The sequence below is a fragment of the Scyliorhinus canicula genome, chromosome 10 (genome assembly GCF_902713615.1).
Source record: "Scyliorhinus canicula chromosome 10, sScyCan1.1, whole genome shotgun sequence".
In the NCBI taxonomy this organism is placed as follows: Eukaryota; Metazoa; Chordata; class Chondrichthyes; order Carcharhiniformes; family Scyliorhinidae; genus Scyliorhinus; species Scyliorhinus canicula.
Window position 1 is genome coordinate 41,604,535 of NC_052155.1, and position 25,981 is coordinate 41,630,515.

A 25,981-nucleotide genomic window follows, 5' to 3' on the forward strand; every position below is an offset into this window, starting at 1 on the left:
GCCACTTGCCTGAAGCTGCATGGTGATTGGCTCCACACCCTTGAGAGTGTTCTTGTCAAAGGGGTCAAAGCTCTCGTCTCTCATGATATCAGGGTGCAAAACATACCCACTCTTTCCATTCATGGTGAAGATCGCCTGGTTCAGCTGCATGGGTTTGTCTGCGTAAAAAAAGAAATTCCAAAGCCGTCTCAGACTCAAAGTTCATTCCCTTTCTTCAGAAACCATGTCAGTGATTTTCCGACACAGTTCCCAGTATTTACAGTGCCTCTATTCTTTTTTAGCTGGAACCTTTTCTACCTAATAATAGGGTCCACGAGGGCTAATTCTGATTTTCATGGATGAACCTAAAAGAAAAGCAAGGAGGTAAATTTCCATTATCGCCATTCGTCTTCAGGCATGGAAACCCCACATAAGTGACATAAAAGTTACTCCCTAAGTGACAGTACTGAGCAATTGTGAGCTTCACAGTTGAATTCTCGTCAACAATTAAGACAGTTTTGCAAAGGGTCACCAAATTGCAAATCTCTAATCAGTTTAAATCACCTCTCTAGCTGAGGAATATTGAATCCAATTATAATACACCTAATACCCAACCCATCCAAGATCAGCTCATTGAGCACAGACCAAGCTTGTTCGACTTAGTTACTCATTAGATCAACTCACTGACCCATATGGCTCTGCTCCACACTCAGCAAAAGGAGCCACCAGAGGGAGTCAGTCATTGCTCCTGTAATTACTGTTCAATCCAGCAGAGGGGGCTGCAGTCCAATTATTTAATTCAGAGCTGTGGTTACAGCAACACAAATCATAAACACTCTTGACAGAGAAAATCACTGCAGGACATTTCACAGATAGGATTGCCAGAAGTAGGACACATTCTTGAAAGTGACTTCCGACTGGCCTATGTATTTGACACATAGATGCTCCATTGGCAACCCTGGAAGGATTAAATGCTATTCACAAAGGTGCAAGAAAGCATGGGTTCTGAATCAGAGGGCTGACCAAAATCTTGATTAAAGAGTTGTGTTTTGGAGAGAGGCTTAGAGGAGATGGATTTAGGGAAGGAATTACAGAACATGGGGCCTAGATGACTGAAGGGTCCCTCAGCAATGTTGGACTGATAAAATATTGGTAGCAGGATTTTGGACGAACAGAATTATGGATCTTCAAGGTAACACTGGCATGGATGAAGACTTTGGTGGGTGATGGGCTGAGGTAATGGTGGGGGGTGGGCAATTTATGGAATCGCGGTCACTGTGACAAAGTGGCTATGCGCTTGGAAACTTAATTTGGATTCAGACAGATTGCTGAGGCTGGGAACACTGAGTCAGGTTAGAATCAGTGGCAAGATAAAGGAGAATATGTTGGAAACTCAAGGTGGTCGCTTTGATTCTCCCAATTTTTGTCTCAAGGAAATGACAGTTTATCCGATGCTTGATCTCACACAGCATCGGGGGAGTGGGGAGGTCGAGAGAGAAGGTGAAAGCATAACGCTGGGTGTAAGCAGCATGCTTGTGGAAGGCCCCGTGTCACCAGCGGAAAGCATGTAGATGAGGAAGAGGGAGTGGACTAAGTGGTGGATCCTTGGAGGGATCCTGAGATTTTGGTATTGGGCGGGAAGGAAAGTTATCACTAGAGCTTCTCTGTCTATTATTGAATACGGTGGTGTCAACGGGAACAATGCTTTCCATAGAATCCTTACAGTGCAGAAGGAGGCCATTTGGCCCATCGAGCTTGCACCAACCCTCTGAAAGGAGCATCCTATCCAGGCCCACTCTCCCGCCCTATCCCCGTAACGCCGCCGAACCCGCACATCTTTGGACTGTGAGAGGAAACCCACGCAGACACGGGGAGAACGTGCAGACTCTACACAAGACAGTCACCCGAGGCTGGAATTGAACCCTAGTCCCTGGTGCAGCGGGGCAGCAGTGCTAACATTTACCTCCCTTTGCCTTTGAGCGAGTGTAACTCACTCCTTGGTGTAGCTGGTTAGAGAAAACGTACCTGGTGTCTGGAAGTTGAGGGCGACCAGCTGGCTGCCGCAGATCCACATGGGCAGTGGGTCGTAGTTGGAGGAATCCAGGCGCTGCCCCTTGGGGTAGACACGGCTCAGCTGCCGGTGGTTATATTGAAGAAACTTCTTGCCCTTACTCTTGTTGGCGTATTTCTCCGCCTTCGTTTCGGGGAAGGATGACATGTCTCTGTAGCAGGCCTTATCCGACCCGATCTCTGTAGGACGAGACGAAGCAAGGTCAGCAAAGAAGCACCAGGCCAGAGTGGGCTAACGAGGTACGTCAACTCATCTCTTCACAAGATTCACTGTTCATCAACGATATACTGACCCTCCCGGCACTTAAATGACTCCTTCTTTGGATTATACAACACAGAGAATTATTGATTCATTGGCCATAGATTCCCTCGGAGCTCCTTGCATTCCACGCCTGTAACTTTGGCAGAGGGTGAGATGGGAGCAGTTACCCCCAACCTTACATCAGTGGAGCGGCAATGCGTTGTGGAAATTCTTCATTCACTAGATCAGAGAATTTGTGTTCCTCAAGAACTCTGAGGAAGGCAGGAAGTTCCATTTCATGTACTCAATGTCAGCATCGAACGCCCCCAGGTCAGATTTGCAATGGGACAAGCAGAAAGAAGCCGGTTGTATACTCCATCAGCAATGGGCCTCAGCCCAAAGGAGAGATCCTGTCTCAGCAGCTAACCTGAGGGCATTCTGAATGACAGACACAACACGAGGCCACCGGGCTTCGATTTCTACAACAGCTCCTTTGCCAGCAGAAGAGATGTCGAGAACCTGGTGCCTTTTTGGGTGGTTTGAGAGGCCTTCCAGCACCTCTGGGGGCTTTTTAGCAGAAGCAGCTGGCTCAATGCTGTCACAGACTACATCGATCCATGGCTTCAATAGAGACACATTTTGCCTAAGCCATGAAGATTTGATTACCTCAGGTTAGTGAAGGTCTTTCAGAAGGCCTCACAGGATCTCCTGTTAGCACTCAGCTGATCTGAGTTGTTACATTAAGGCCTATTAAGGGTGCAAAGGGCAGAATGGAATTCTGCTTGATCAACCCCTTGATGGAAAATTTGTCCATGGCCCTCTACTGTACTGGAAAATATTAACCGGGAGAAATTGTGTGTTATTTTCCATGCCCTGCTCCCGGGCCTGTTTGTTTCCGTTCCAACAGAGAGGGGGGGGGGGGGGGGCTGTTAAAACAATGAAGGGTTTTGATCACGGGAGTTGGCAAAGATTATTTCCGCTAATTGGAAAAGCAGTGCTGCGGGGTGATCTTGTTAAGACGATCATTCAGAACGAGAATGGAGGCTGGAGACAGAGAGCTGGATTTCATCATCGAGGCGGGTAGCAGGTGGAGGGACCTTTTCTGTCTCTGTGCGCCCGCCTCAGGAGAAAGTGCTGGAGTGGTTCTGATGATTCGGGCCCACCGTTACCAATAACAGTGTGAGGCAGTCACTGGGCCTGCCGGGTGCCGAGGTGGGCTGTTTAAAAGGTTTGCCCCAGTGCACTGGGAACAAGTTCCACTAGTCTACACCGACCTCCCCCCCACCACCGTTACATTCCCAGGTCCCCATCCTTGCCAATTCATGGTGTATAGTGGGTGAACAGGCATCGAAGTGCCATAGCTTGGCATGGAGGTTATGTGGGGCTATGGGGTGGATAGGGAGGGGCACAGGTTGGCATAGAGGGTACCAGGGGCCATGGGGTTGGGTGGGAGGCATAGATTGGCATGGGGGGGGGGCAGTAAGGTAACTTGAACTTACTTTTCAAAGGGTTCCTTTACCCACAACTATGGCTCACGACACCTCTGAGATGCCATGAACCAGGAGTCCTTCAAAAGCTGGCCCGATTCCATGTAAAGTGCGGGAGACGAGTGCCTGCCTCTTCCCACAATGGAGCTGGCCAGCTGGGCAGTGCAGCAAGCAGGGTCACAACATGCAACTGACGGCACCTACAACCTGCACTGGTGAACATTTCAAAGCCGAGGAATGTGGTCGGGAAACCTCTAACGCGCAGATTCCCGAGGTACCTGAGCTTTGATTTCAATCCCTTCACCTCAGAGACCTTGGGTGAGTGCTCGTGGGGGTCTCCCAGGGGATTGCTGAGGGGAGGAGGGGGGGGGGGTTCCAGTCAGCGGAGCTCCCACTGTACAAAATGGGGCTATGTGCGGCCTCGGCCGCGTACCCCCTTTCATCCCCTAATCATCGTGAGTCACGTTGAAAAGCCATGTGTTTCTCGGCACTGCGGGCGCTGGGAAACACGGGGCTAAACACACTCACTACGGGACTTTATTCTCATTTGGGAGAATCGCGTCCGGAATCAGGTCCTGCTCACCATTTTCACACCTCCATGGAGTCTCCCCAGCCTCAGTGTGTTGTTGGATCATGGAGGGTTTGTCACAGGGAGCGAGTGAGGCAGTTATCATTGCATCGCTGAATCGAAATGTGGATAAATATTCTTCTTTTTTAATAAACTGAAGAGTACCAAATTCCTTTTTTTCCAATTAAAAGGCAATTTAGCCTGGCGAACCCACCTTGCTGCACATCTTTGGGGGTGAGACCCATGCAAACATGGGGGGGGGGTGGCATAAATGCTTCACAGCTCCAGGGTCCCAGGTTCGATTCCCAGCTGGGTCACTGTCTGTGCGGAGTCTGCACGTTCTCCCCGTGTGTGCGTGGGTTTCCTCCGGGTGCTCCGGTTTCCTCCCACAGTCCAAAGATGTGCGGTTAGGTGGATTGGCCATGCTAAATTGCCCGTAGTGTCCTAAAAAGCAAGGTTGGGGGGGGGGGGGGGGGTTGTTGGGTTACAGATATAGGGTGGATACATGGGTTTGAATAGTGTGATCATTGCTCGGCACAACATCGAGGGACGAAGGGCCTGTTCTGTGCTGTACTGTTCTATGTTCTATGTTCCACACGGATAGTGACCTGCGTTCGAACCTGGGTCCTCAGCGCTACGAGACAGCAGTGCTAACCACTGCATCGCCGTGCTACCACTACGTGGATAAATATTCAATGACAGCAAAGAAATGTGGGGTGAGGTCAGGCAGAGGGATTTGTTCTGGATCAGTCTAGTGAACGGCGGCATGATAACGATAACTTGCATTTTTCTAGCATCTTTAGTATAGTAAAACATCGGAAGGCATTAGGGCCAAATGGCCTCCTTCTGTGCTGCTAACCCCAGTATTCTTTATTAATGAGCAATGCCTTTTGACCGGACAAGAACAGTAGGCCCAATAAATATGCTGGATTAGGGTCATGTTACATCTTAGTCTTGTGCACATGGCAATATTATTTGAAGGTAAAAGTAACTCAACAAAATAAATTGCCAGAAGATAAAATTATAGGAAATTGAACGTTTCCACTTGAACGGCAAAAAGTATGAAGTCAAACTTACTTTCTTCATCAAAAGGAACAGGACGACAGTAGACAACCAGCTCTGACAATTCCAGTGCAATCTTCTTCCGCCTTTCCATTATTTTTCCTTCTTGCATCTATTACAAAGAGAGATGGACATTTAACACCATTGTAGGGAACATTGTCACCACACAGACTGCAGTAGTCCAAGGAGAAGGTTCAGCACCACCTTCTCGAGGGTAATAATGGGCAATTAATGCCAGCTTTGCCAGCGAAGCCAGCCGACATCCTGAAAACAAAAAGCAAATTTTATTTTCTTATCGTCCTCTTTCGAAGGAGTTGATTCATTCTGGGTTACAGTTCACCGGTACTGCCTATGTTCGGCACCTTGGCCAAGTGGCCATTCTGTATGTATGAATCTCGACAAGTCACTCAACCTTGAAAACCGTCGGCCCAGGATCTAACCGAGTTGCATCTAATGTCTACCGGTAGGCATTTTCTAGCAAGGTTGTGGGATCAGAACATAGGGACAGGAGTGGGCCATTCAGTCCTACAAGCCTGCTCCACAATTCAATGGTCATGGCTGGCCTGTGGCCTAACTCCATATCCCTGCTTTGGCCCATATCCATTAATATCTTTGCTTAACAAAACTCTATCTCAGATTTGAAATTAACAACTGATCTGGCATCAATTATCATTTGTAGAAGAGAATTCCAAACCTCTACCACCCTTTGAGTGGAGGAGTGCTTCCCAAGGTCTCATCTGAACGGTCTAGCCTTAATGTTTAGACTATGCCCCCTTGTTCAAGAACCTCCAACCAGTTGAAACAGTTTAGTTTTATCTGCCCTGTCTTTCCCTATTAATATCTTGAAGATCAGATCAGATTAAACAACCAGGCATGAGAACTCTGGCCGACTCTTCCCCCACTAACCGAGGTATCTGAAGGACACCAGATCAGAGCTTAATAGTGGGGATATGAACAGCGTTTCTGCCTCAGAAAGACAAGAACCATTGCATTCCTGCAGAATATTTCAGCATCTCAGTCCATACCGATCCCATTCCATTGCCAATCAATCCCATTAAAATATAATCCCAGTCAGACATATAACGATCCTTTTCAAGAAGTTCATCGGCTGGCTTCAGCTGCAACATGCATCAATTATCTACACTCTCAGGTATTCTCAGGGAAAATACCGTCAGTCTTGCATGAGACATGTTAATTTTAAACAAATATGCTCTAATTCACTGCTCGCAGTTAAATACCTCACTTCCATCACTGTCATTCAGACTTTTAAAACCAAAATCATGTTTTATAGTCATCTGTGCTTGCATCAATGGACACACATACAGACACATACACGCACGGACAGTCACGCACAGACACAGCTGCACAGGCACACACATGCACATGCACAGACACACGAACAGACACATGCATGCACAGACGCAAAGGCACAGACGCACACATGTACAGACCCACACACACACACACAGACATAGACACACACACAGACATAAACTCACACGCATGAACACACACACACCAGACACATACATAGACATACACACAACCATATGCACAGACATACACACGCGCACAGACACAGTCACAGACACAATTACAGACTTAAACTCACACACATAAATACACATGCACCAGATGCGCGCGCGCGCACATACACACACACACAACACACACATTCCCTGAATAGTGATCAGGAGCAAGAAAGATATTTTCCCTTCTCTAATTCAAACTATGACATGGCTAAAATCAGCTAACTCAACAAACAGCAAAAATCTATGTGCATTTATATAGATTTAGCTCAGTGGGCTAGACAGTTGGTTTATGATGCAGAACAAGACCAGCAGCGCGGGTTCAATTCCCATACCAGCTTACCCGAACAGGCGCCGGAATGTGGTGACGAGGGGCTTTTCACATGAACTTCATACTTGTGACAATAAAAGCTTATTAGTATAGCATCTTTAATATAGTAAAATTGCAAGGTACTTTACAGCTGAGTTATCAGGCACAGACTGACACCAAGCTAAAGAAGGAGATACTAGAACAAGTGGTCAAATGCTTGTACAAAATGGTAGCTTTTAAACTGTGCCTTAAAGGATAAAGGAGGTGGAGGGGTGATGGGATTTGAAGTTGGAATTCTGGAGCTTAGGGCCTAGGCAAGGTGACCAATGGTTATAGGGAAGGAAATGGAGAATGCACAAGCGACCACAGTTGGGAGACCAGAAAGTTCCTGGAGGATTATGGGGCTAGACCTGGTTGGAGAGATGGGGATGTGACATTCCTTGTATAATCCTTCAAGATGTTTAAAAGCTGTAGTGTTGACAAAGAACATCAAGCTATGTATTTAAAACAAAGCTAGTTTATTTTACACTACTTCAAATGGTTCACAGACTTCACTACATATTAGCTAATAAAACAACAGTATTAAATTTATGCTACAGAAATCTATAATGTCTTTCGGGTACAACTAACACTTTATCTCAACCCTCTTCACAACCTTCTCCCAGAACACCTGGAAACGCAGGCTTTTATAAGATTACTCTGCGGTGCCATCTAGTGTCGAGATACATGAACATCAGCTTGTTAACCCGTTACACTCCTTACATTGTACATATCATTACAGGGAGAGATGAGGCTTTGGAGAGATTCAAACAGAAAGCAACACACATTCTTGTGGGGATCAGCAAACAGGGTGTGGGGTAGGGTTAGGATGTGCATCATTCTTGGTCTGTCTGGATCAGCTACTTGCTGGTCAAACTCCCAGCCACCAGGGGAACTAGGTTAAAATCGTATTCTAAAATCGTAATGCTAGAAATAAAAGAGTTACCATAACCAGTGAGGCGTCATTTATCACATCCATCTCCTTTAAGAGTCGGGCAAAGAAATTGGATGGAATTATTTTCTGCTTTGCATGGTTGATAAAGAGAATTGTTTCAACATCTCCCAAATGGCTTTTGCCTCGCACTTACTCTGGCATCTGCATTCTGTGTTGCCTCCCTGATCTTGGCAGCCCAGTCGTTCAGATCCTCTTGACTATCTGCAGCCACATCCAACATCTGCACAGGGTGGGACATTTGTTGGGAGTGGATGGTGAAAACGTACTGCTTGTTTCCTTTCCCTTCTTTCTGAATGACTGTCGAGTAAATGCTGAGCATGTTAATATGGTGCAGGCAGTCACAGCCAATTAATAAAGCAGCTAAAGTATTTTTGAAAACAATAATCAGTTCTGATTTTAGCCCCCCCCCCCCCCCCCCCCCCTTCTTCGTGGAAACTGGGTGTGGGGTGGGGGAGTTGAACATGTGGAGGTGGTCAGTGATGACTCCTCAGTGAGACTCAAGCTCACAAGAGAAGGTTCGTGAGTCAGAAGAGGATCAGCAGATACCGTTTTAAAAAACTGAGTTTTTGTTTCCATGTGAGCCAGGAAAAAGCAGGAGAAGTCCTCCCTGGGCTTCACAAAGAAGCCTTAGAGACGGTTAAAGGAGTGGGTTTATAGACCTGGTGGTGACCTCCAATTGAAAGACCACCCCCCCACCCTTCCTGCCCAATGGCAAAACCACATAGTGAAACCTATTGGGTTACCTGCCTTGCCTCCGCTTTCCTCTACTGCACTTAATACGATTGGTGATCTACGCAGGTTGACAAATGGAATTGTGATATTATTGCCATAACAGAGACTGGCTCAAAGAAAGGCAGAACTAGATGTTAAATATTCCTGGGTACAAGGTGTTTAGGAGAGACCAGAAAGGAAGAAAGGGAGGTGGAGTGTTGATTAAAGTTGTTGTTACAGTACTGGAGAGAAAGGATGTTCCAGAGGGGTCAAGGGCAGAGTCTCTCTGGCTAGAGGTAAGGAATGAAAAAGGTACAATAACATTGATCAGTGTGGTATATAGACCAACCGACTAGTGGAAGGGATGTAGAGAATCAAATTTGTAAAGATTTAACACAGAGGAGCAAGGGCAGCACGGTAGCACAGTGGTTAGCACTGTTGCTTCACAGCGCCAGCGCCCCAGGTTCAATTCCCGGCTTGGGTCACTGTCTGTGTGGAGTCTGCATGTTCTCCCAGTGTCTGCGTGGGTTTGCTCCGGGTGCTCCGGTTTCCTCCCACAAGTCCCGAAAGAAGTGCTTGTTAGGTGAACTGGCCATTCTGAATTCTCCTCTGTGTATCCGAACAGGAGCCGGAGTGTGGCGACGAGGGGATTTTCACATTAACTTCATTGCAGTGTTAATGTAAGCCTACTAGTGATAATAATAAAGATTATTATTAAGAATTATAGAGTAATTATGATGTGAGAATTCAATTATCCAAATATAGACTGGGATAGGAATAGTGGAACGGGACAAGAGGGATGAGGGTTCCTGGGATGTGTTTGAATTTTCTGCAGCAGTGTGTTTCCAGTCCAACAAGAGGGCTGGTTCTGGGAAATGAGTGGGCCAATGTGGATCAAATATCAGTGGGAGAGCATTTAAGGAACAGTGACCAGTGTATCATAAGTTTTAGGTTGACCTTGGAAAAGGGCAAGGAACAGTCCAGAGCAGGGCTAATTAATTGGGGGGGAAGTCAACTTAGATGGGATGAGAATGCATCAGAGTCAAGTGAGTTGGAATCAAATGTTGGCAGAAAAGTTGGTGACTGAGCAATGGGCTACCTTCAAAGAGATTGCATTGCAGGCAATGTGAGGGTATATTCCCTAAAAGGGGAAAGATACAACAAATAAATCCAGAGCACTCTGGATATAGAGAGAGGTAGAGGTGAAGATGAAAAGGAAGATGTGCACATACGATAGATGTCAGACAGAAAATACAATGGAGAATCAGGCAAAATATAGAAAGACCACAGGGTTAGTGAACAAACTCATGAGGAGAGAGTTTGAAAAGAGACTGGCAGCTAACATAAGAGGGAATCCCAAGGTCTTCTAGAAATATATAAATAATAAAGGGGGGGTCCAAGAAAGAGCAGGGCCGACAAGGGATAAAAAGCGGACTTGCACACGAAGTTGGGAGAAATAGTGGAAGTATTAAATGCATACTCTGCATCTATCTTTATACTGGAGGAGGAAGATTCTACGCAGGCTGGGGCGAGAGAGGAGGTGACTGGTACACGAGAAAGATTTACAATTGTGAGGGAGGGGCTGTTACAAAGGCTATCTTAAAATAGATAAAGTACCAGGACCAGGTGCTATGCATCCAAAGGTACTGAAGGGAGTGAGAGTGGAAATGACAGAGGCAGTAGTGATAATCTTCCAGTCTTCCTTAGTCACAGGGGTGGTGCTGGAGGACTGGAGAATTGCAAATGCTACATCGTTGTTCAAAAAAGGGGGCCAAGATAAAGCTGGCAACTACAGAACAGTCCTCCAAAAATGACATCCCGATCGCTCACTACACAGAGGAGTTCTGGCGAACGGAGCTCCTCGGTGTAGAGAACGGTGCTCTGTGCAACCTTGGCCGCACGTTCCCCACTGATGCCCCGTATTTAACCTGAGTGGTGTTATATTACCATGTGCTTCTCGGCAATGGAGCGCCGGGAAACATGCAGCTAAACACGCTCGCTATGGGACTTTGTTGCCTTTTAGTTGAATCGTGCCATAGTATCTTACACCTTATTGATGGGGCATTGAGTTCAAGAGTAAGGAGGTCATGTTGAACTTGCTTCAGACATAGTTAAGCTTCAACTGAATTACTGAATCTGGTTCTGAGTGCCATACTTGAGAAGGATGTGAAGGCATTGGAGAAAGTACAGAGGAGATTCACAAGAATGATTCCAGGAATAAAGAATGGTAGCTATCAGGATAGATTGGAGAGGTCGGGTCTGTTTTTCTTGGTGAAAGGAAGGCTGAGAGGAGACTTAATAGAGATATTCAAAATCCTGAGGGGTATGGACAGTGTAAATAGTGAGAAACTGTTCGCACCCAAGAGAGCATCAAGAATGGGCAGCAGGGTAGCATGGTGGTTAGCATAAATGCTTCACAGCTCCAGGGTCCCAGGTTCGATTCCCGGCTGGGTCACTGTCTGTGTGGAGTCTGCACGTCCTCCCCCTGTGTGCGTGGGTTTCCTCCGGGTGCTCCGGTTTCCTCCCACAGTCCAAAGATGTGCGGGTTAGGTGGATTGGCCATGCTAAATTGCCCATAGTGTCCTAATAAAAGTAAGGTTAAGTGGGGGGGAGTTGTTGGGTTACGGGTATAGGGTGGATACGTGAGTTTGAGTAGGGTGATCATGGCTCGGCACAACATTGAGGGCCGAAGGGCCTGTTCTGTGCTGTACTGTTCTATGTTCTAATTAAAGGGCCAAGGTTCAAAATTATTGACAAAAGTAGTAAAAGTGATGCGAGGAACACTTTTTTGACCCAGAGGGTGGTTGGAGCCTGGAACGAACTTCCTGAGAGGGTAGTGGATGCAGGTTCGATTTGAGGTATTCAATCGGGAATTAGATTGCTATCTGAAAAAAAGAATGTGCAAGGTTACAGGGATAAGGCAGAGGAATGGGACCAGGTAGTCTTCTCTGTCAGAGAGCTACTGTAGACCTGATGGGTCGAATGGCCTCCACCTGCACTATAAGGATTCGGTGATTGTGTGATTGGGTAGGCTTCAGTGCAGGCGGGCTGCCTGATGCCATCTTCGCCCACTGTAAACTGGGAGAGGGGTCAGGGATGGACAGGGAGACATGTGAAGACCTCTCCTTTTATTCTATCAGCACCCCTCCACCCCCACTCCACCGTCAAATATGCTGGTGGGGCGGGGGGGGGGGGGGGGGGGGGGGGGGCACAAGCTCATTAAGTCAGAATTCTTGACTTAGTGTGACCATTGTGTGAGTACCTTCGTCCATGGATTGCAATGTTCAAAAAGAACGCTCAGTACCATCAGGGATAAAAAATAAATGGCAGCATCTTAAGAGTTAATATGAGGTGATTTGCTGATAGGCCGTTTTCTGACAAGACAAAGTAGCTTGTTTGTTTAAATAAGCACCATCAGAATAATTGACAAATTTTAATAGATGCCAAGTTTGCCCAAATAATAGAAATAGTAAACATTAGATTATCAACTGCTACCCTAACAATTAATTGAAGAGGCAGTAGATGTGGCGTTTGTCTCGTGAGGCACCTTGTTTGCCAGACTGGTCATTCTGATCTATCCAGAAGGTAGTTAAATTGTCCAAGTCCAGTCCTGCAAGTACAATTTAGAAGGTGGCCTGGATTGACAAGGGGGGGTTTTGATTAGGTATGAATGACGCCTATCTGCCTCTCTTACTGCTGGTTTGGACATCAAACAAAAGAATGAGATTCAACTGACATTCTATCCCTGCTGTTACACGAGGCAGAGGCTGGAAGGGATTCTGTGAAGTGTCTTTCACACACACAGGCTTTTCATCAAAGAATCATGGTGCCAGTCTTAGATGTTACCACAGGGATATGCAAGAGCTTTGGGACTTAGTTTTAGAACTGTGCTAAAGCACTGGTGATCAATCAAACATTCCATTACTGTACGCATTCTGTCTATTGATCCATCTTAGTCTGTGATTTTTCTATCTCTTAATAGGCACTAATTAGTAGTTACATTATCTTATTCCACGTACAAAGTCGTGCTCATTCATCAACCCTTTCACTGACCTACCTTGGAATTCAATGACTCAAGTATAAAATTTTCATCTTTGTATTTAAATCCAGCCAAGATTTCACCACTTATATCTCAGTAACTTGCTCCAGCCCTACAGCCCCTCTCATACCCATTGGTCCTCCAACGCTTGGGTCTGTGGCACTGCATCACCTCTTTGCCTCACCATAGCAAGGTGACAAAGGCAAAGTGTTAATGTCACTGGACTAGTAAATCCAGATTTAAAACAGAAAATGCTGGATAAACCCAGCAGGTGTGGCAGCATCTGTGATGAGAAACAGAGTTAAGATTTTGAGTCCAAATGACCCATCTACAGAACTGAAGACGGGTGGCAATGTAATGAATGATATAGTAGTAGAGGCGGGTGGGAGAGGTGGGGCAGAACAGAAGAATAGGGAACAAGAGTAGGTTGGGGCAAAGGATTCAGAGGGTGGTGGGAGTCTGGATTGTGCCATCTGGGAGGGCAGGAGGGGCGGGGATCCTCACAACCTTGAAAACGTACGAGGGTGAGGGTGTCATAACATTCAGGGGAAATGTCATATCATTTAGGGGTATGGGCCAAGTGCTGAAAAGTGGGTTTACTGTATTATTGTCAGTGCAGACTCGATGGGCTGAAGGCCCTCACTATATTGAATGACTCTACGAGAGATTGACAAACGTGTCATGGACATAAGACAAAGAGGAGTGTTTTTGGTGCTATTGAGGGATGAAGTATGCTAATAGTGGCAAATGGTAAGAAAGCAGAATGTGTCAGTAAATCCAGAGGCCCAGGCTATTGCCCTGGGGTATGGGTTGGAATGGCAGCTGGCAGAATTTTGAAATTTCAACTGATTAATTAATAAACCTGAAATTGAAAGCTCATCTCAGTCAAAATGATCAGGAAACTATCATCGGTTGTCAGAGAAACCCACTTACTTCACTAATGCCCTTTGGAGAGAGACATCTGCCATTCGTACCTGGTCTGGCCTACACGTGACTCCAGGTCCACAGAAATGGCGTCCACTCTTAACTGCCCCCTTAAATGGCCCAGATGGGCAACAAATGCTGACCTTGCCAGAGATGCTCACATCCCATGAAAGAATAAATAAAAACGAAGCCCCGCAATCTCGATTCTCCTCACTAAACCCCTCTGTCTCTTCATCTCGAAGTTGGTGAGGATTAAGTGCTGCCCGGGACTTCTCTCCTTTGAATAGTACCATGGGATGCAACTGGGAGAGAGTAGATAGGCAGCGGTCACATCTGAAAGAGGGAACCTCTGAAAGTGCAACACTCCCTCAGTCCTGCACTAAAGTACCAGCGTAGATTATATACTCAACTCTCTGGAGCGGATTCAAACACACAACCTTCTGGCTCAAAGGCTACCATTGAGCCAAGTCAGACACACAATGAAAAAGTACAGCTGTATAAAGTAGTCTTCAAAGTCGGGGTTACGGCACATTGCTGGGTGTCGGTGAATTTCTACTGCTTGTGCTGGAATGCTAACATCGCTGACATAAATGTTTGCAGCACTGAAGATGGGCACTCGGCCCATTAAATCTGTGCCAGCTCTTTCTTTTGCCAGCTCCGTTATAAATATGTTTGCACTAAACTTCTTTGTGCATTGCTACACTGCAGTTGTGGACATTTATTTGAATAATTTTTAGGTGATTTTAGTAAACAGTTCACTCTCAGACAAAATTAAACCTTTGGGTCTGTCCGCACTTTCTGTTGCTCGTGTTGACGCACAGAATTTAAAAGAAAATAGGAGTAATACAAGAGAGTGCAAGGTCTTTGCGTTACTGCTCACCGACATGACAAGTTGGAACATCAATGAATCCTTTGAGGAAACTTCCCAGGGGACTGTTTTCCACAGACTGAAAATACAGAAGAGAAAAAAATTACCAAAGCACAAATATAGCTGCATTATTTTATATAATATATATATATATAAATTATACATAACACACACATATAACATATATGTACAAACATTTGTGTGCTGCATCCATCACACTTTGCCACATTTGAACATTTTAGAGATTTATTTTTTTTAAAATGGGCCATTCATTTCCAGTCTACAAAGGCAGTCTACAAAAGAAGCCATTAGAGTTGGTGAATGACCAGCTCCCACAGTCCCAGCAATGCAAATCTCTAACCTTTTCGTGAAACGTGGACCTCGCTAGCAAATCAGCACTTGGTGCCCATCCCTAACTGCCCTTGAGAAGGTAGTGGGTGAGCTTCCTTCTTGAACCTCTGCCAGCCATCTGGTAGGAACACACTCACAGTCCTATTAGGAAGGGAATTGCCTGGACTACGTTTAGCATTTTCCTATGGAAGCAGAGCTGAGACTAAGTCCTGGGTTTTTGCAAAGACAGATAACCAATCTGCCATTGTGAAGATAACTGTGGAAGAATCTGGAAGTTCCAGCTCCAATACATAGAATAGAATTGCTACAATGCAGAAGGAGGCCATTCGGCCAAGTGAGTCTGCACCAAATCTCAGAAAGAGCGCCCTACCTAGGTCCATTCCCCCACCCTATCCTCGTAATCCCACCCAACCTGTACACCCCGGACACGAAGGGACAATTTTATCATGGCCAATTCACTAAGCTGCACATGTTTAGACTGTGGGAGGAAATTGGAGCACCTGGAGGAAACCCACGCAGACACAGAAAGAAAGTGCTAACTGCACACAGACAGACATCCAAGGCCGGAATTCAACCTGGGTCCCTGGCGCTGTGAGGCAACAGTGCTAACTACTGGGCCACTGCACCGCCCTCCACTTGGCCACCGTGCCGCTCTAGTAAGACAGCATCTGTTTTCAGGATGGTGAGTATCTTGGGAGGGGAACTTCCAGGTGATCGTGTTCCCAAGGGTAGGTGTTTGAGGATGGCGAACGATCAGCGCTCGACAGCGTAATGCGCAGCAACCGACTCTCTAACTCCTACTGCCATATAATGCTCACATGCGCATTGATTGGTAGTGGGTTGGACTTCCATCCGCCCTTGGAGAGCTGTTGGTCAATCTTCAATTCCTGGTCAGAAACAGTACTGCACAAATCTGCCCCATGGCTTTGCTGCCCTTGATGTTCTAGATGGTTGTGGTTGTGGGTTTGGAAGGTGCTGTTCTCAAGAGACTTGGGGAGTTGTTTACTCCAAGAAGAACAATCCTTCTCTAGACTCTGCGGGTAACTGACAACTCTCATCACTGATGCCATTCCAATAGATCTCCATTGCACCCTCTATATTCTGAAGTGTGGTTATCAGAGTTGGATGCAATTGTGGACAGTGACTGATAAATGTTTAAACATAATTTCCCTGTGTTTGCACTCTAGATATTTCTATTGATAAAGCTGGCTGATCCTCATCTTTAATTCCCAACTTAAACATTCTGTATATAAAGAAAATTGAAACAAACCCTTTTAAAGCTTCCAGATCCACAATGCACTTAGAAAATTGGTACCCACTGGTTTCCAGCCACACTGTACGAACAGATTCAAAATTCTTGCTCACCGCTTCGTCCTGTTCCGGAACCAGTGCGTTGGTTATCTCCTCTACGTAGTTTGCAGGAAACCACAGCTGTTTTTTACCTCCATAGTCTCCTCGCCACCTGATGGGAGTCGGAGGGAAAAACATTCAGGCAGAGGAAAGAAATCCAGCAGGAAACAGGAAATGAGCCATCGCCAATAATATCGCCACATTTTCTGGTGGATCAATATTTCAGAGAGGTGGAAGGAAGTAAGTGACTTCTATTGCAGTGCCTCCCTATAGTGTCATGGTGATGGAAAGAGGTAAACATTAGCAATGCCTCTGTATGGGGACAGAGATGGGTAGAGATTAGCTTATTGCAGTTTTAGTGTAAGGTTGTTAGAAACTGACGGTTCCTAATTTTATTTGGGAACCCAATTACATTGTTGAAGAGGTATTTTGAGGTACATCAGGAATTTAGCCAATATTTACATAAACACATATGTACAAACACACATGTGGACAGATGCTTTTGCATACATATGTACACAAAGCATAAAAATATACACACAATAAATACACATGGAAAAAGAGCAGAGAACAGTTAGCGGAAAATTGGAGGTCACACTGTAGGAATAGAATGAGATGGGATGGAGGGCTTTAGCCTCTGCCGTTTGAGTTTGGAAAGTTGGGTTTCATTTCATTTATTCTCAGCAGTGTGTAATTGAACTCTGTATCTTGCTTCTATATAGTTCCAACTGGTCATGAGCCAAAAGTGAACAAGTACCTGTAATCTGCAGTGAAATGGTAGACTCTCAGTAAGCTAAGAATGGCTGATGTGAGAAACACTGGGAGGATGGTGCAGAGGCACACTGTTGGGCGGAACAGAGGAAACTTTACCCCTGGCTTGTGAATACTGCTAATATTCCATTGCCTTAATGTCTACAATACCAAAATCACCAATACCTAGTTATAAATTCAAATGGAAATGATTAAATACTCCTTCGGTCGTGGTTGTTTCATTCTGGAAACACGAATGTAAACTTTATAGTGTAAGCTGATAATATGGGAGTTTGAGATTAGCTGGCTACATGTTTACATATTGTGGCTGTGATTTTACGACCACACCAAGACCATAAAGCAGCTCGCCACGGCACAGCGTGGCCGATAGAAGGCGGAAGACCGCACTCCTGGGATCCACTCGGCTCACAACGCCTCGCGAGATCTAATGCGATCTCGCAAGATGTTGCGGTGTAAATCCCGCCCATTGTGGGTGGAATCACTTTTTAGCAAATCTACATATTAAAGCGAGACAGTTAGTCTCACTTTAATGTGCAGATTCCCAAGGTACCCGAGGCATGGGATCTATCCCCTTTACTTGGAGACTTCGGATGAGCACCTTTCAGTACTGGTCTCCACAAATGGGGACTGGACGGAACAACCATCGTGGGGATCTTCCAGGGGATCAGAGGCCCCCAGGTGCATGCCCTTTGGGAAGGGTGGTATCTTGGCACTGCTGGTACCACTTGGGCAGCCTGGCACTGCCAGGGAGCTAAGCTGGTGTTTCTTTGTGTGGTGGCGATTGGGGGGGGGGGGGGGTGTTCTGCATGGGTGTTCGGGGGGGGGGGGGGGAGGGGGGTGGCACCCGGCCCAGGAGCCCTCCCATAGTGGAGGTTGAGGGGGGTCAGGGGTCACTTCAGGGGTTCCACGTCCCGATCTCCCGCTATCCTGAGGAAGTCCGGCGAGCGGAGCTCCTCAGTGCAATGTGCGGCTTGGACACATGTTCCCCCCTGAGGCCCCCTATCTAGCCTGAGTGCTGCAAACGCCGGGAAACCCACGGCTAAAAGTGCTTACTATGGGACTTTGTTCCCCTTTAGTTAAATCCATAACTAAAGGGCCATATGTTTTTCTCAGAAAGAAATCGGCAAGGAGATTTAAATGGGAGAGGGGCAATGCTGTTCAATTACATTCAACCCAAGTAAAAAGTATTGTTATTCCATGTTTTCTCATGTTATGAGGTTGCAATCTTACCTTTAATTTTTAGTAATTATCATTTACATCACAAACTGAGTGAAATTTGGAGGTGGTGCATATTCCCAATATACTTAGTATATGACAGCATACTAACAGCTCTTGGCCTCTTGAACTCCCAGCCTCTCACACAAACTCCCAAATGTTACTCTCTTGTATTCCTAGCTCCGTCATGCGATAAGCACTCCATCTCTCATGCTTTCAGCTCTCAGCCTCTCACACTGATGACTCTCCTCATCCCGTGTTCCAATTTTCCATCTCCTATAATTGAAGTAGTTTGACTCTCTGTCTCCCAGTTTTTCTTTATCCTCACCATTCACCCCCCCCCTCCCAATTCTCCGTTGTCCTTTTCTTACTTCTGATAGTTTGACTTGTTCTCTTTCCCACGTTCTCAATTCCATTTGTCAGAGACATGCTTATTTTGCAAAAATGTAAGATCTCTCAGTCAGTTTCCCCACTTCACTTTTTATTCGCCAAATGTTCTTTAGAATCTCAGTTAACACCGCAACCTATAAATTTCAATTTTGAACAGCAGATCTGTTCTTTCAGCAAACTCACCATCCACCATCTTGCTTGTCGACGTTGTGGATCAGGGCCTGTTTACAAAAGGATAGCTCATCCTCCCTCTGGGCTTTATAGTCGTACAGAGCTTTAACTGTGCACTGGAAAAGAGCAGAGTGAGAGTCCCACTGAAATGTGCCATCACTTTACACTCACTTAAGAACAAAAGTCCTCAATTTTTCTCCTCGTTTTTGATTTGATACCGAAGACTCAGACTCCTGTGTGGGGAGGGGGTGACTAGATGGCCTCCGACATGGTCAGTGGATGGAGCGCAGTGAGATAATCTGCCTCTCTGAAGACAGATGCCATGACATACACTCAGGTGGAATGCAAGGAATCCAAGCCAGTAGGGAGTGCGATGAGGTACCGGCCCATACATCACAGGATTAGAGTGAGATGTCTGCATTTTCTTCCCCAACAACATCTGATTAGCACTAACAACACTTTTTTGTATTTTCCATACCAGTAACCTTATAGTTGACAGAAACTGCCAAATCAGTGCCCAGTTTTACCCATGCTAATTAGAAAAGGAATTAAGATGGTGGCAAATGTATTCCACAGCAGGCCCTCACAGTCAACAAAGAAAAGAGATTTTCATCCCACCAGCCTAGACACTAGAGGTGAAACGACAGTGTGATAGACTACCGTACCATCAAGCCACACGGATCAACATGCTCAGACATCTACAACTCACCCTTGCAGTTGGCATCTTATTGGCTTCAACATAAAAATGAGGAGTCCGCACTTCATACAGGGCTCCATAGTCAAGTTCCTGAAAGGAGAGTAAACAATAATCAGTGAGACCTGATGGGTGAATCTCCACACCAAGAGCAGCAACTGAATGTTGAGTGTGAAAACTTTATTCATTTTGTTTAACAATTGTAATTTTTCAACCATTTTGACTTTTTCTAAATCTTATTCTTTATTTAAAGAAACAGCGAGAGTACTTACTCCCAGGCCTGAGGCCAAATTCAACTTTTATCAGCGATGTAGTTGATGGACTGCCTTTGATCAGTCCCCCAGCAAGCTGAGACAACTTTAACGAGGTACAAATTTGTTCGGCATACTTTAAAGTAAAGTATATAATGTTCTTGTATTTATGATCTCTTTTACTGATCACAGCTGTCCCAAAACACTTCACAGTAAATTAAGTACTTTTGAAGTGCAGCCACAATTGTAATATAGCAAATACTGCAGCCAATTTGTATGTACCAAGTCCCTAAAAAACAGGAATGTTGTAATGGCTAGATTATCTATTTTAGTTATGTTAGTTGAGTGAAACTACAGGAAACTAGGGAGACCCCCATTGCTGTTAGTGCCATGGGATCTTTTACTGCCACTTGAAAGAACACAAAGGGCCTTAGTACAACATCTCAGTTGAAAGCTGGCCCTTCTGACAGTGCGGTATCTGATAAGTGCACCGGTGTGTCGGCCTGGAATATGCACTGATATCGCTAAACCCACAAATTTCTGACTCAGTGGCAAGAGGGAGCCAAGCCAACCTAAGAATTGTATTAACAAACATACAATAATGTGAATCGAGTGAATCAGTACCGTTATTGTTATTTGCAGCACAGAAGGAGGCCATTCGGCCCATCGTGTCTGCACCGACTCCCAAAACAGCAACCCAGCTAGTCCCATTCCGCAGCACTATCTCTGTAGCCCTCTAAATTCATCACTTTCAAATATATATCTAGCTGTCTTTTGAAACATCGCATGGAATCCACCTCTGCCACTCTCCCAGGCAGCGCATTCCAAACCCCAACAACTCTCTGAGTAAAGAGGTTTCTCCTCATCTCACTCTTAGCTCTCTTGCTGACCATCTTTAATTTGTGACCCCTAGTCACTGACATATCAACAATATCCATTTGTACCTTGTCAAAATTGTTCAGAATTTAAACACGTCAATAAGGTCACCTCTTAAACTTCTCCGCTCCAAGGAGAACAAATCCAATTCCTCCAATCTTTCCTTGTAAAATTCCTCATTCCTGACATTATTCTAGTAAATCTCCTCTGCACTCTCTCCAGGGCTTCAGCATCCTTCCTTAAATAAGGTGCCCAGAACTGAACTCAATACTCCAAATGTGGTCTGACCAATGATTTGTAGAGATGTAGCATCACTTTGTTGCTTTTGTACTCTATGGCTCTATTTATAAATCCAAGGGCCCTATAAGCCTTCTTGACAACTATTTCATCTTGCCTGGCCACCTTCAGAGAATTATGTACTTGAACCCCAAGGTCCCTCTGCTCCTCTACTCCCCTCAAAGTTGTACCATTGAGCCTATATTGTCTCACCAAAACGCATTACCTCACATTTCACTGCATTGAGATTCAACTGCCAGGTGTCCCTCTAAAGTCACTCAGCGTCATCCTCACAATTCACTATCCCCCTAGCTTGGTATCATCTGCAAATTTAGAGATTTTACCACTGAACACCCACTTCTAAATCATTTATGTAAATCAGAAAAAGCAACGGTCTCAGCACTGAGCCCTGGGGAACACCACTTTCAACTCATCTCCAGTCTGAGAAATGCCCATCTCTACCTGGATACAAGATGATCAGAGGATTAGATAGGGTGGACAGTGAGAGCCTTTTTCCTCGGATGGTGATGTCTAGCACAAAGGGACATAGCTTTAAATTGAGGGGAGATAGAAACAGGACAGATGTCAGAGGTAGGTTCTTTACTCAGAGAGTAGTAAGGGCGTGGAATGCCCTGCTTGCAACAGTAGTGGACTCGCCAACACTAAGGGCATTCAAATGGTCATTTGATAGATATATGGATGATAAGGGAATAGTGTAGATGGGCTTTAGAATGGTTTCACAGGTCAGCGCAACATCGAGGGCCGAAGGGCCTGTACTGCGCTGTTATGTTCTATGTTCTACCCTATGTTTCCCATCTCTTAGCCAACTTCTAATCAATGCTGCCAAGGACCCATCAATCCCAAACACTTTTAGTTTGTTAGCCAACCTGCCATGTGGCACTGTATCAAATATTTTCTGAAAGTCCAAATATACAATATCCACAGCACTACCTTCATCCACTGCCTGTATCACCTCATCAAAGAACTCAATTAAGTTTGTCAGACATGACCTGCCCTTGACAAAGCCATGTTGACTGTCTAGTATTAACTTATTTTTCTCTAAGTGTATATTTATCTCATTCTGTAGTATGGCCTCCATCAATTTTCCCACTATTGATGTCACGTTGCTGGGAGTGTACTATTGCCTCACAAACAGTCAGATAGAAGAGCAGATATGTAGGCAAATCTCAGAGAAGTGGAAAAACAATGGGCTAATAATAGTAGGGCATTTCAACTTCCCAATATTAATTGGATAATCCAATTATGAAAGGCTTAATAGGGTGGAATTCTTAAGGTGCATCCAGGTGGGATCAACAAGTCCAGAGAACCCTGAATGTCAAAGGATATACAGCATAAGATAAGGAAAAAAAGGGAAGCATATGGCAGATGCTGGGGGCTCAAAACAATGGAAGCCCCAGGGGTGTATTGAAAATGCGATGGGGGGGTAACTAAAAAAGGAAATTAGGAGAGCAAAGAGTGGGCATGAAAAAACACTGGCGGGCAAAATAAAGGAAAATTCCAAGGTGTTTTCAAAGTATATTAAGGACAGGAAGGTAACCAGGGAAAGAGTAGGGTCCATTAGAGACCAAAGTGAGAATGTGGACGTGGAGCTGAAAGACGTAGGTGAGGCATGAATGAGTTTTTTGCATTTGTGTTCACTATGAAGGGCGATGTAGGTATAGAAATCAGGGAGAGGGACTGTGAAGATACTGAACTAATTAGTATTGGGAGGGACGGAGGTTTTAGCGGCCTTAAATGTGGATAAATCCCAGATGAGATGTATCCTCAGCTCCTGTGTGAGGCAGGAAAGAAGATTGCAGGGGCTCGGACGCTAATTTTCAAATCTCTCTGGCCACAGCAGAGATTCCAGAGACTGGAGGACAGGTAATTATTCAAAAATGGAAGGAGGGATAAACTAGGTAATTATAGGAAAACACCATTGGTAGGGAAATTATTAGGAAAAATTCTGAGGGACAGAATTAATCTGCACTTGGAGAGGCAAGGATTAATCAAGAATAGTCAGCATGGCTTTGTCAGGGGGCAATCATGTCTAACAAATTTTAGTGAATGTTTCGAGGTGACTAGGCATGAAAACGCACACAGCGCAGTTAATGTAGTCCACGTGGATTTCAGTAAGGTTTTTGACAAGGTCCCCACATTTGAGATTGATCAAGGAGCTAAGAGTCCGCCGGTTTGGGCACCGATATGCGATAACCATCGGTTTGCTCTGGGGAGGCTGGACGGAGGCTTTTGGAGGTGGCATCGGGCAGGGATCGAGAGATTTGGGGATCTCTTTCTTGATGAGGGTTTTCTGAGTTTGGAGGATGAGTTTGAGTTGCCAGATATGAACGGGTTCCGGTACCTTCAAGTGAGGGATTTTGTACTGAGGCAGGTCTCAAGCCTCCCGCAAAGGGGGTTGCAGGATGAAATGATGTCGAGAACAGGAGTTGGGGAGGGGAAGGTCTTGGAGATCTATAAGGAGCTGATGGAGTGCGAGGGAGCCCCAATAGGGGAGGTCAAGAGAAAGTGGGAAGAAGAATTGGGGGGGGGGGGATTGGGAATCTGGGTTATGGGAGGAGGCCCTGCGGAGAGGTAACATGTCCTCGTCGTGTGCCAGGCTCAGCCTGATCTATTCAAGGTGGTCCACAGGGCTCATATGGCTGTGGCCTGGATGAGCAGGTTCTTTGAGAGGGTTGAGGGCAGGTGCGGGCGATGTGGGAGAAGTCCTGCGAATCATGTACAAATGTTCTGGGCATGTCCGAGACTAAAGGGCTTTTGGCAGGGATTTGTGGACGTCATGTCAGATGTCCTGGGTTAGGGTTAGTGACATGGGTTAGTGACATGGCGGGGTTTCTCAGGCTTGAGAAAATTAAATTCGCCTTGAGGGGTTTGTTACAGGGGTTCGCTCAGAGGTGGCAGCCGTTCATCAACTTCTTCGGGAAAAATTAGACTGTCAGAAATGGGGGTGTGTGGAAGGGGAGGCTTGGAAGTAATGAATAAGGGTAGGAAACCCAATGGCGGGAGGTCCAGGAAGGGCTGGTGGTGTGTTTGTTTAGAAGCCATGGTGGCTCGTGTTTGTGTTTGTAGGGGGATGATGATGTTTGTTTAGTTGTGGGTTCTGTTGGATGTTATTGTTGAAAAGTGTTCTAGGTCTCTGGATAAGAGGTGAATTGCTGACATCACTCACAGGGCGTGGAGTTAAAATTCCACAGTGTGGTGGAGGGAGACGTAAACGATGAGATTCACTTGCCTTTCTAACCATCCTGGTTTCTATTGAGCAGGTCAGTTTGAGTCGGCTGGGGTTGGTGTGGGTGGGTTAAGCTGTTAGAAATCTGTTTTCTCCGACGTGCCAAATTCCTGCTTTAACTGATTCTGGAAGGTGTAAAAACTCTCCTGTATTTTTCCAGTTAAAACTCAGTGCAATTTACAATGGGTGGATGACAATTTAGTACAAAAAGTCCATGAGGTGCTTCTGTGTCAATCTATGCTCAACAGCAAATCACTTGACTCAGCTCCACTTGTCCTTATGACATACCTGTCCTCACACAGGGCATCAGAGAACTGAGAAAGAAAAGGAAAAGGAAAGTGAAGGAATAAATCCCTCCTCTCCCCACTTACTGTCGTGCCCATCCTCTCCAAGGTTTCCTCGTTAATTGGGTACCTCAGTTTCATCTTACGATACAGAGGGTGCTTTTCATAATAATTCACCAGGTCCACCAGGCTCTCAAATTCTGCTGAGCTCCCAAGCATGAAGAGACGTCCCTCTTGCTGAATCCGGCAGTGTTTAATTTTCCCCTCAGCTCTAGAAATCACAGACAAGGTGAGATCGGAAACACATTTTCACAATGACTAGTGGCTGGGGAGCCAATTTCCCAAATGTATCACAACTTGCTGAATTAATTTACCGATTTTCTTTTCGAATGAATCTCCCTGTTTCTTTAAGTCCTTTCACTGTTTATTGCGATGAGGAATGTGTCGTGTCTGCACAAGTACCTTCCCATTTCAGGTACTTGTGACAATGTGAGGCACATGCACCCAGATTAGGTATAGCGTAGGTGCGACAGAATGTAAAGCACCCTCTGTTCAGTTTACAAAGATGTGCGTCTAACCGAAGCTCAGCTGAACTCCTCCTCATGTACCAGGTTAACATGTTTCCATTCTTCACACTAACTAATGGTGTGGCTTCTTTGAGTGAGATTGTCAAACCAGAGCTGAATCGGGACTAGTTTTGTTTTTCAAACCAACAAAACTTAATTAATTTAAGATCCTCCCAATCAGTAGACAGATGCTATTTACATCCCATCAGTCTGGACGCGATGTGAATCTCGATTTTGCAGGTAAAATGCAAGTTGTGATTACCATTTATCAACTGATAACTTTTTCTCTTGTTAATGTTCACGAACCTCTTGTGCAGCAACCCTCCACTCACTGTTTGAATCCATTACCCATTCAGAAATCTGACTGCTTAAAATAAAAGAACCATTTGTGAAATCTGAGTAACGTTCATGATCACTCACCGGAATGATATGGCATATGAGTTGAGCTCATTTCTTTTACGTACTAAGAAGGCTCCATCCCGTGGTACTCTCATTAGCATGTGCTCAGCCTGTAGACGTGTTAGGTTGGCATGGTACCATCTGGTGGAATAATTACATTTGCTTATCACACCACATTCTTTTCTAAATCACGGAGCAGCCCCTCAATTTCTCAGTCTCTGATCTATGCCTTTCCTTTTTTCCTTCCCAGGACCTCCCAAACCCATGACCTTCATTGCACAGAGGGTGGCAGCTGCATAGACACATCATCACCTCGAAATTCCCTTCAAACTCACAGACCATTCTGACTTGGACATCT

At 45.5% G+C, this 25,981-nt stretch overlaps 1 protein-coding gene across 2 annotated transcripts in view; it reads right to left on the reverse strand.

The window, feature by feature from the left end:
- LOC119972316 (1-phosphatidylinositol 4,5-bisphosphate phosphodiesterase gamma-1-like) overlaps positions 1-25,981 on the reverse strand; it is a 296,119-nt gene that overhangs the window by 39,344 nt on the left and 230,794 nt on the right. For both annotated transcript variants that reach the window (XM_038808825.1, XM_038808824.1), the window contains exons 18-27: positions 25,645-25,764; positions 24,746-24,929; positions 19,740-19,817; positions 19,043-19,146; positions 16,499-16,595; positions 14,795-14,861; positions 8,374-8,537; positions 5,423-5,519; positions 2,005-2,229; positions 10-158 (exon numbers count right to left, since the gene is read on the reverse strand). In XM_038808825.1, coding sequence (XP_038664753.1) covers positions 10-158; positions 2,005-2,229; positions 5,423-5,519; positions 8,374-8,537; positions 14,795-14,861; positions 16,499-16,595; positions 19,043-19,146; positions 19,740-19,817; positions 24,746-24,929; positions 25,645-25,764 — 1,285 coding nt within the window. The remainder of the gene's footprint in view (positions 1-9; positions 159-2,004; positions 2,230-5,422; positions 5,520-8,373; positions 8,538-14,794; positions 14,862-16,498; positions 16,596-19,042; positions 19,147-19,739; positions 19,818-24,745; positions 24,930-25,644; positions 25,765-25,981) is intronic.